The sequence below is a fragment of the Eleutherodactylus coqui genome, chromosome 1, assembly GCF_035609145.1.
Source record: "Eleutherodactylus coqui strain aEleCoq1 chromosome 1, aEleCoq1.hap1, whole genome shotgun sequence".
Classification (NCBI taxonomy): Eukaryota; Metazoa; Chordata; class Amphibia; order Anura; family Eleutherodactylidae; genus Eleutherodactylus; species Eleutherodactylus coqui.
This window is the reverse complement of record NC_089837.1, coordinates 436,226,089-436,237,974: the sequence shown is the minus strand read 5'-3', so window position 1 is coordinate 436,237,974 and position 11,886 is coordinate 436,226,089. Positions and strand designations below refer to the sequence as shown.

Sequence of the window (11,886 nt, the reverse complement as noted above, 5' to 3'; positions counted from 1 at the left end):
TTGCAGTAACTTCTTAGAGATTTAAAACTTCACCTTTAATCCATTTCGCATATAGATACAGCAACGTTTCGACTGTGTAGTGTACAGTCTTTATCAAGCCAATGCAGTGGCTTGATAAAGACTGTACACTACACAGTCCAAACGTTGCTGTATCTATATGCGAAATGGATTAAAGGTGAAGTTTTAAATCTCTAAGAAGTTACTGCAAATTTTTCAACAACCCTGGATGCTGCTGAAGATACCGTTATATATCTTGATTGACTTTGGATGGGAGGTCTGCATCCATTTTCAGCTTGGCACCTAGTGAGCCCATTCAGCTCTAGTGAGTATTTCTCTCCTATATATCTGTTGTGCTGCGATTATTACAGCATATTGGGACCTGTATAAAGGGTCAGACATTGTTTTGCAGGAATACTGCCATCCACTAGGTGGCGCTGCAGAGGTATTGTTTCATCTTCCTGTCCAGCCACTACTTGGACGCCTTGGCCCTGTGCCAATCACTGCACTGGCTGCCCGTTAAATACAGAATTCAATTTAAACTAATTACTTTCCTCCACAAAGCCCTCCACAGCGCAGCGCCACCCTACATTGCCTCTAAATCCATCACCCAGCCCGGGCTCACCGCTCTGCTAACAAAACTAGACTGCGCGCCACTCTAATTCGAACTTCTCATTCCCGCCTCCAAGACTTCTCCAGAGCAGCACCAGTCCTCTGGAATGCACTACCAAAGGCTATCCGTGCAATCCAGGGCCCACAAAACTTCAACTGTGCTCTAAAAACGCACCTCTCTAGGGAGGCATACCGCATTCCCTAAACAAACCCGTATGTACGCCGCCTGATAACATGCTCCCTGACCTACTGACTGCAATCCCTGCTAGCCACTATCAACTGTCCCTGCTGTCACACGGCTTAATGTCTGACCATTGTCTATGTGTATAGCATCCCACTCTCTCCACCTCGCCATATGGTACATATCTTCCAGCCCCTTTACCTTTTGTATCACCCCATTACTTGTAGTATGTAAGCTCGTTGGAGCAGAATCCTCACCCCTACTGTCTCCATCAACTGATTACTATGTAACGGTGGCTCTGTAATTTTTGTACTTTTGTTTTCCCCATCTTTGTAAGCGCTGTGGAATATGTTGGCGCTATACAAATAAAGATTATTATTTATTATTATTATTATTATTTCCCAGAGGAGCATGCATGGCCTTGTATAAGTCTCCTCACTCACCTCAGTGCTCTCCTTAAGGAGTGTTGATACAACTCCCGACGCAGAATATTGCCAAATAACATTAGAAAACACATAACAGCATACATCTGGGAAATATAACATGTTGCTTTAAGTGACATATGGAATATAGATAAACAGTTTGGTAAGAGGAATTACTAGGCAAGATAGGTGTTATGGCTGCTTAGGTCAATGAGGTGCTGCCTCATTGTGCATCACTGCAGTTTTACCATATCATCCCTTCCAAAGTGAAGAGGGTCACTTTATGGTTAATTTTGTGAAAGATTCATTTTTGTCATGCATATTTATGCTTGGGTAATTTTTATTTAAAGTGTAAGTAACTTTTCAGAATAAGCTGCTGTGTGTGCACATGAATAGGACAGGCTGCAATTTTTCTCTCGCATCGCTTGTTCTCTCAGCACCACGAGAGAAAGATCAGACGAAAATGCACAAACAATGCATTCTTTTTATGTGCTATGGTTTCTGTGCATCTTGCAATACACAGAAATTGTGCAGGAAAATCGCCTGTGCAATTGCACCCTAATGAATAGTGTCATATTTTTGTGTCGCTGGATTTTATCCATTTCTCTCCAAGCCTACCTTCGTGGCAGTACTGATGGTATGAGCACAGCTGGATGGATGACTTCACTGTTCATCGAGAATCTGTCTTATGAGAAGGTCTACAGCGCAGATGGTTGACTTCACTGTTCATCGAGAATCTGTCTTATGAGAAGGTCTACAGCGCAGATGGTTGACTTTAGGAAGGCCTGATGTTCTGGTATGGTGGGCTAGCTCTCTACTTTGTAACAGCAGGACCCTTCAGTAGTAAATACTACCAAGCTCTCTAATCTATGTCTCAGAAGTCCAAGTTTCAGAAGTTGCAAAAGTGTGTATACAGTCACAATGCCTTGAGGATACGTACTGTATCAGGTCTTCAGCTCCTGTAGTACGGCTCGTGTCCATGGACTGTTTCTGGTATTGCAGCACAGCCCTGTTCACTTGAAGTCTCTTCTTCACGTTTTACATTGTATTTATTTGTGCTTCGGTTGGCTGCTGTCTAGGACAAGCCCTCCCGGAAATGAGTGTATGGGGAAATAATTTCTATTACAGCAAGGGCAGAATAATTATAGAAAAGTACAATCAACTAAATCAGAAAAAGACAACTCTTTATTCTTTGCAGGATCTCGCTAAATTCTAAGTGACAATCCGAAAATAATTGAGGAAAATTAAAGGAATTATATTTCTTAACTGTTTGGATTTTGATATAAAAATATATTGTATTTCAATTTTAACCCCTTAACTACCAATACACCTTTTTACAGAGCTCTTTGTGGAATATCATACAGCTGCGGGTTGAGTACTGAACAGCCACCAGAGAGAGTAGAAAGACGTACTTTCTAGTTTATGCAGTCTTGATCATTTCATCACATGAGCTGTGACTGTGAGCATACAATGAAGGCAGTGACTACCTCCATTGATCCACACAATGTTACTTGGGCCACTTGCACACCAGGACAAATGTCACGTTATCAGCCATGTATTAGCTTGCAACAGGGGAAGTGTAAAATAACATCAATAACCAAGTTTCCTCTCAGTCAATTCTGTCCTTTGGGAGGCCACATCATAAGTAAAACAAGCAAAGAAATGCAATCCTCGGCTCAACATGGGCTGCTGTGAAACATGATCCTTTCTATGAACTATACACAGTGATCTCTCAAGTTACCATGGCCTCAGGATACAATATTTTCAACATGTAGTGGTCTTTCCCAGTTCATTGTAATTTGAAACCACATTCAACATACAATGTTACAGACAGTCCGGATCTGCGGCACAGGCACTTTACTGGAAATTCCAGCTCATCAGCATGGGCATTTCACTGATAAAATCCCTGCATTACTGAAGTGCCTGCACTGATTGGCTGTCTAGTAACGCCTCTCTACAGGCCAGTAAAGGCCCATTTACACACAAAGATATTCTTTCAAATGACTGAAAGATTTTGCAATCTATTTCATAAAGTGTTAATGGCCATTAACACTTTATCAGCTACATTTGCATGTAAAAGCGTCTGTAGGAGCTGTTTGCAGAGCCTAGCGTGTGACTGATCACACGCCCAGCTGTGCACACGGCTGCATTGTTCTCTTTGCGGTTGCCTGCAGATTACAATGTTATCTGCCGTCCTCTATGAAGATAACAACGTGCGGTCTATGTAGAGATACTTTATCTCTCACTAGTAGAGATGAGCGAGCACCCAAATGCTCAGATCCGCGTTATTCGAGTCAAGCTTTTCGTAAAATTCAACAGCTCTACTCGAGTAACGAACCCCATTGACTACAATGGGAGACTTGAGCATTTTTGTATGGCTGTGGAGAAAGTCACAAACATCCTCGGACTTTCTCCATTACAAATTCATGCTCAGAACCTACAACCTAGCACTCCATCATGCCAAACAAGTCTACTTCACCTCTCTCGTCTCCTCACTATCTCACAACCCTAAATGTCACTTTGATAACTTCCACTCCCTTTTCAGCCCTAAACCGCAGTGCCCTGTGACAGATCTCAGTGCTGAAGAGCTGGCTGCTTACTTCAAAAAGAAAATCGACAACACCCATCAGGAAATAACTTCCTAATCTCAGACAAGCCCCGACCCTAGTCTGGTCAGTAACAGCCCCTGCTTACTGTCTGTACTCAGACCAACAACAGAGGAAGAAGTCTCCAGATTGCTTTCCTCTGCTCGTCCCACCACCTGTGCTAGCGACCTTCTCCCCTCACACCTCCTCCGGTCCCCCCCCCCTGGGTGGTTATCTCCCATCTCGCCACTATTTTCAACCTCTCTCCAACCTCTCCCTCCTTTTTCAAACATGCCATCATATCCCAACTGCTAAAGAAACTAACTCTGGACTCAACTGATGCTGCCAACTACCAACCCATCTCCAACCTCCCCTTCATCTCCAAACTACTAGAACGCCTAGTTTACTCCCGCCTTGTAAGCCATCTATCAGAAAACTCTCTTCTCGACCCCCTACAGTCTGGCTTCCGCCCCAACACTCAATAGAAACCACCCTTACAAAGGTGTCAAACAACCTCCTGACAGCCAAATCGAGGGGTGACTACTCTCTATTGATTCCCCTCAATCTCTCCACATCATTTGAAACTGTTGACCACAAACTCCTCCTCAGTATGCTTCGATCCATTGGCCTAAAGAACACAGCTCTCTCCTGGTTCTCCTCCTATCTGACCACTATCTCTGTGTCTCCTTTGCTGGCTCTACCTCCCCCCCTCTTTCCCTTGCTGTTGGGGTCCACCAGGGCTTGGTTCTTGGTTCCCTCCTTTTCTCCATCTGCACAGCCCCTATTGGGCAAGCCATCAGGAGTTTTGGCTTCCAATACCACCTCTACGCTGACGACAGCCAGTTATACACCTCTTCCCGTGACATCTCTGCACCTTTCCTCCAAAACATCTCGGACTGTCTGTCTGCTGTCTCTAACACTATGTCCTCTCTCTACCTAGAACTGAACCTCTCAAAAACAGACCTACTGGTGTATCCACCCTCTACTAACTGACCTCATCCTGGCATCTCCAACTCACTGTGTGGCACCAACATAACTCCCAAACAGCACGCCCGCTGCCTTGGGGTCATATTCGACTCCAATCTCTCCTTTACCCCCACATCCAATCTGTGGCCCGACCATGTCAGCTGCACCTCAAGAACATCGCAAGAATTCGCAGTTTTTTCACCATGGACACGCTAAAAACGCTTATTGTTGCCCTCATCCACTCTCACCTCGATTATTGCAACTTGCTGATGATCGACCTCCTCTGCTCCAGACTCTACCACCTCCAATCCCTCTTGAATGCTGCCGCCAGGCTCATCTTCCTGTCCAGCTTTTACTCGGATGCCTCTGCTCTGTGCCAGTCACTGCACTTGCTGCCCGTCAATTACAGAATTCAATTTAAACTCACTACCTTCATCCATAAAGCTCTTCATAGTATTGCGACGCTCTACATTGCCTCCCTCATCTCAATCCACCACCCAGCCCGGGCCCTTCGCTCTGCTAGCAAAATCAGACCATATTAATTCAAACCTCTCATTCCCACCTCCAAGACTTCTCCAGAGCAGCACTAGTCCTCTGGAATGCCCTACCCAAAACTATCCGCGCAATCCCTGATTCACTAAATTTCAGGCATGCTCTAAACACGTACCTCTTTAGGGAGGAATACCATATACCCTAAACCAAACCCCTCTCTATTCCGCCTGATAACGTGATGCCTGTCCTAGTTACTGCAACCCCTGCTAGCCATCATCAACCACCCCCGGCAGTCACACTGACTCAGCCACCACACGGCTAAATGTCTGACCATTGTTTATGTGTATAGCATCCAACACTCTCCACCCCGCCATACCGTGCACATCTCTAGGCACTTTACCTTCTGTATCACCCCATTATTTGTAGTATGTAGGCTCATTGGAGCAGGACCCTCACCCCTACTATTTCCATCAACTGATTACTATGTAACTGTTTTTGTATTTTTGTCTTTGTGCATCCCCACGTTTTTGTAAACGCTGCGGAATATGTTTGGCGCTATATAAAGATTATTAATAGTATCCGCTTAATTATCTTTAATCTCCATTTTGTATTACCGTTGGCTGACATTTTGGGGCTTCAGAACAATTACAATGTCCAAGTGGCAATTTTTGACACTATACACAGGGTAAGGCCGCCTGCACATGAACAGGTCGGATTCCGCATGCAGGATCCCGCAGCGGAATCTGACCCCTGCGTACCCGTCCACAGCCTTTTTATCTGTATTGTAGATGTGCCGACCGGCACACATGCGCAGTACAGAAGATGCCACACAGTCGCTAGGCAATGACACGGATCCCGCGACCTTTCCGCAATGATGATTGTGGAAGGGCCGCGGGTCGGACGGCTTCCATTGACTTCAAAGGAAGCCGTCCGCACGGAATCCACCTAGGAACAGTGCATACTGCAATTTTTTTTCCCCCCAGAGCAGAAAATCGCAATTAATTTCCACTCGTGGGCAGGAAAATATATAAATAAATAAAAATCGCTTTTCTATAGAATGCTATGGTATGTATTTGCTGCAGAATTCAGAGGCAGACGCCCGCTCCGGATTCCGCAATGCAAATCCGAGCCGTGTGCAGGCGGCCTTATTCTCTCCAGAAAACGTAAACATTCCTTAATAACTTTGTCGTTTGTCTGGTTCCCTATGAGAGCTGATCTGTATTTACACTGCAGGTTGCAAAACAAGGTCTGCCTAAAGCATATGCTGAAAATGGCGCCTCCGGCATCCAAACACTCCTGTACGCGAGTCTGGATATTGGCTAATGTGACATCAGTAATGGCAGCAGCGTTCTGCCCTATCACATTGTTGAGGGCATGAAATATGCGGCTTATTACGCGTTGAGTCAAAATACTTCCAGTTCTCCCAAATCTTTTCACCAATCTATGAATACAAGCCAGTGCCATCGGACGCCCTTTTCGTGAACCTGTTCACCAGAATTCACGAACAATAAACACGTTAACCGAGTCAGACGCTTGTTAGCGTTTACGTATTGAAGTCATAGGTATCGTCCACTTTTTTGAGGGGTTTGATGGCTTGATAGATTGAGGGGGGGGGGGGGAATTAAACTGTCTAAAACAAACTGGCTTTGTTGCCCTTAGCAACCGGTCACAGATCAGCTTTCAATCTTCATAGCGCTCTTGAAAAATGAAATCCGCTTTATGATCGGTTGCTATGAGCAACAAAGGCAGGATTTCTTTTAGCCAATCTTCTAACATTTGCGCCATAATCTTCGTCCAGCTCTGCTTTCTTACAGAACTTGACAAAAATTACATCTGTTGAGGAATGTTCGGGTTTCCTAGTGACAAAATCACCCTGTGTCCTTGAGGGAACCATCGTGCAGCCATTTCCATTTTAGTCTACATTAGCCTTTAGTTGTGTAAAGCAGCCAAACGTGTTCTTCAACAACAGGCGAGCGACAATATCCTTAGCCTATTGGTTGAAAATTTCAAACATGGCCGCCTTCTTTCCTGACGACGACCGTGTGGCCTCTGTCTGTTAAAAAAGATTGTTCTTTATTGAATTTTAACTGAGAAATATTCGTTTTGGTTGAAATCATACATTTTCAACACCTTTTAGGTGTTCAATGTCGATGGGCGGATTTGATTTGCGGAATCCGCTTGGAAGATCTGCAATTCATATTGGATCTGCAGCTAAATGTAAGCATGCGGATTTGATTTGCGGACTGTTGGTGCGTAAAAGAATTCGCAGCATGCTCCGTCTCAGTGCGGACGGGCTCAATAGTGAGGATGCACTGTGGATTTGAAGGTTAAAATCAATTCGGGAGGTGGGAAAAGGCTGGGACGTGGGGTTGCGGATTTTCTTTTTGCGCGCGGATAATTTGCAATGCATCCACATGGAAGAACCATTACATCCGCAATCCCAAAGCAAATGGTTTCCGCAGGTCTCCCGCGGCGGAAATGCGTTTCACCCATAGGCATAAGGCCTTAGCTTCATTCATGAGCGTGAATCTCGCGAGACCTTTCTCTGTTGTGAGACGCACCAATATGAAGTTCATTCTCTTGAATGGAGTCACACATGAGCGATGCTTTCCTTCACAGCGACGTTGTGAGGTAAAAAACTAAAAATAAATGGCTGCCTGTCCTATTTTTTCGTGTCCCTTCGGAACGCATCGCCCGTTGTTTTCAATGGGACAGTCAAACATATCGCAGGCCGTGCGTTGCGATGGTTCCCAGTGAAACCAATGAGAAACACTTCCCGGCGCTCTGGAGGATCGTAAAGTCGGAGACGTGAGGCGAGGCGGTCTCGCATGAAAAACGCTTCACATCCACGGGTAAAACACACGTTAAGAAGCGCGATATTGGTTTCTCGGCCCGGTATCGCGCCCGCCCAGCCATGAAGGTAGCCTTAGTCCACTATGTTTGGCCACCTTTCGGGTTCCCCCCTTTCAGGGCTTTGTGAGGGCTTCCTGCTTCCCCCTCAGACATATCTCAGCGATTAGTCGGACTACTATGGAAGCTGGCCCCTCAATCATCGTCGTCGCCTTCCCCCTGCTCTCGCGCCCTTTCCTGTCCGCGCAGCCGTGCCGCCCCGCACCGGCCATACTGCCAGCTCGTCTCCACAAAACTTCTGGTCCCTTCTCCCTAAACTCTTCCTCCCCTCGGTGCCAGTATGAGGACCCTCCTCTCCCCCTCTCCCCTCCCCCAGGGCCGCCATTGGCTCTGCTCCCCGCTTTATCCCACACTGCACTGCGTGGCGCGTCATTGAACAGAGCCCATGATGGCGGCGCTGGGTGCGAGTGAAGTGATCGCCCAGCTGGAGAGCGCTGCTAAAGTTTTAATGGTGAGTGGGGTCCGGCCGGTGAGAGGGGGCTAGCAGGAGGAGCGAGGCGAGCTGCGTGTGTGACCGGCACATGAGGGCTGTGCTGGGCATCGTGTGAGGGGCAGGTGCCCACACCGTGCTGGGGCAAGGGGTGCTGCCCTGTCCCCTCCTGCGCAGCCGGGCTCCTCTTCTCATGTGCTGCCTTGTATTGTAGATCACTTCACCAGATCTACCTCCATAGGAGCTCCTGCCCGTGCCCACAGGTGCTGGCACTGCCCAGCTGGTGCCCCTTTAGCACTGGCCACATACAGGAGGGGCTTCACTTCTGGCTGCCCTCTATAACCTTAATGTTTAGGCTCCTTAGATGGGTCAGGACAGGGGTTGGAATTACATAGTGGTCAACCGGCTGAGCGCGTTGTAAGTGGTGTGATGCAATGTGGTGATGTGTACAGTATGGCGGTATTATGGCTGCCCCCAATCTCCTTGCAGTGGACTGATCTTCCACATATTAAGGGAATATTGGACCCTTGAGTGTGTGGGGGTGCTGGTGAGAAGTGGTAGGGGTCACTAGTCGGAGGGGATCCAATACTCCTCACCTGATCGGAGGATCCTTAAAGGGATTCTTCAGACATTTAATATTGATGATACGTCCTTAGGATTGGTCATCAATAGTAAATCTGCTTGGGATACCAGCTGATCTTCCGGCAGGCTGTTGGTATGGCGGGGCCGGACATATGGGTGGTGGAAGTGGATCAACGTCTTTACACTTCGACCCTGACTGCGATGAGGAGCCGGAAGAGTATTGGAAGGCTGCGCTCCCATTGACTTTGGTGGAAGTGAAGCCGTCTATTACTCTTCCGGCCCTACTGATTGGTGGGATACCCTCACCGATCAACTATTGATGACCCATCCTGAGCACAGGTCATCCATAGTAAATGTCTGGAATACCCCTTTAAGAGAGTGCGTTGTATCCCACCACCCCGCTGATTACAGTGGGCCTAGCACTTCTGGTTGACAAGGGTTTGGGGCTGTTATGGTCATTCATGAGCGTGACAAATGGCTTAACGTAGCGGGCATGCCTTCTTAGATTAAGTTACAAGAGCCTGGCAACTGTGGTGGAAGTGCCCGACCGGTCTCCTGATATGTAGTGCCGACTTTATTGGCTAAATGGCAACTACAGTCTTGCGGTCATTTCCTTAGGACCTCTAGTTGTGTATGTAGACTTTACCAAATGTGCCCACAAACCTCATTGGACCTATACCGTCCCGTTTCGGCGCGGGACAACCCCTTTAATGATGGAGTAATGTATTCTGTCTTTCCGTTGTCGCACTCCATAAATCATGTTCTTTATATTGACATGAACATACCTGTGCGAGGGCTTGTTTGTGAAGGACAAGTTGTATTTTCATGGTATCATTTTAAGATACATTGTGTTGTATAACTTTTGTTTGTTTTTTGGGGGGGGAGGGAGAATGGAAAGAAAACCAGCGTTTTTCATTTTTGTTTTTTTCATTTTTTGTTTTGGAAGTTATTTTATGTATCTTTTTTTTTTCTTTCACATTTTAGGTTTTTGTTTTTTTTAATGGGATTTGCTGTGCGTGATCATTAAATGTACAAGAATCCCCACTGTGACACATAGAGGGAGTGAAAAGGACTTGGGGTTCTATAGTTTCACGTTTCTTGGAACGCATCACCCACTGTTGGTTCTGATTAAGGTGTAAAACCGACCTGATGAACACGCGCTCCAGCGCTCGTATACACCTGATATCTGCATGATAATGCACGACTGTCATTTACACTAACTGCATTAATAAAATCTAGGGTTCTTACGGGTTATCTGTCACCACTTGTTTAATAAATGTAACGAATGTTTCCCCAATACATACCATGTTTCCCCAATAATAAGCCCTACCCTGATTTTCAGGGGGGGTTGAAATATAAGCCCTCCCCCAAAAAGAAGTCCAAGCTACACTAGGTAAAAAAAAAGAACCGCAATACTCCTCTCGCAGCTGGCATCTGTGTATCCCGCGATGATCTCTTTGGCGGTGCAACAGGCTGCACTGTTATTCTCCCCGCTGTCATCTCCCTGGTAAGCGGGGTTTTGAATTTCCCCGCCTCCAGCAAGTAAGCGCTGCGATTGGATTGAGCGCTAGCCAATCAAAGCTGGTGCTCGATCATTCACAGCCATTCAGTGAATGACATCACTGAATGGCTGTGATTGGCTGGTGCTCGATCACCACTACACCACCCCATAAAAAAACACTGTGCCTCTTTTGGGGCAACGTAGTATGCATAAACAAATCCAAACACTACAGTCAAACCTCTACTTTCATTGTCTTCTCCTTTCGCCGGTTTGCAGTTTCGCCAAGATTTCGCCTCTAGTTTCACAGGTGGCCCACTTGACCTTGCAGGCAGCGTCCCTCTCACTGCTCTCCAGGCGCTCCGGCAGGCTTACGTGTTGGCTTCAGCGTTGAAACACCATTCTCTTCCTGGTAATGTGGGTTGAATACCCCGCCTCCAGGAAGAGAATGCTGTGATTGGTTCAGGAGCGCCGTGGCTCAGCCAATCACAGCCGGCGTTTGATGAGCCAATCACAGCTATTCAATAATGTAATTCATTATTTACTTAAAGCTGAAAAGCTATGATTGCTAGGATATTGCTTCGCAGTAGTCTGTACTTCAACGTGTTTTTGCTTGTAATGGCGATCACAGGTCATGGCAGGCCGATTACATCACAGAGGAAGCGCACTCATGTGAACCCTTTACATGCTACATTGATGCAGCAGGAGGACATCTGAGCCCGTGCCGTCAGGACGTAACTGTCTTGTTGTGTCAAGTTCCATGGGTCGAGGATGTAAACATACATCCTGTGGCATTAAGGGGTTAGGTGAGTAGGAGTGCTGAAACAGGGCATCCCACAAAAAATGAGCCCTCGCAGAACTCTATTGGCTGGAAAAGTAGTACAGCAAAATAACCCATACAAATTTAGTATTGAATAATTTTTCCCGTGGTGTGCTCACTGTAAAAACAAGATGCTCCCTAAAAATTGGCAGAATTGTGATTTTTTTTTTTTTTAAATTTATTTATTTATTTATTTTTTTTAAACATTTTTCAGTAAATGAAATCTTACCATTGAAAAATGTACTGCAATAAAAAAGTGCCCAGACAGCTACATCGACTAAAAATTAGTTATGATTTTTTGAAAGTAAGGAGGAAAACCATAAATGAAGAGGAAAAAAATGTAATTAAGAGGCTAAAGTGGTTGTCCCACTAAATGTTTTTTTTTTTTTTA

General features: G+C 46.0%; 1 protein-coding gene across 1 annotated transcript in view; it reads left to right on the top strand.

The window, feature by feature from the left end:
- Positions 1-8,541: 8,541 nt before the first annotated feature.
- The window catches only part of XPO4 (exportin 4), a 92,239-nt gene continuing 88,894 nt past the window's right edge, over positions 8,542-11,886 (top strand). Inside the window, exon 1 of the mRNA XM_066582176.1 lies at positions 8,542-8,616. Coding sequence (XP_066438273.1) covers positions 8,551-8,616 — 66 coding nt within the window. The 5' untranslated portion in view covers positions 8,542-8,550. The remainder of the gene's footprint in view (positions 8,617-11,886) is intronic.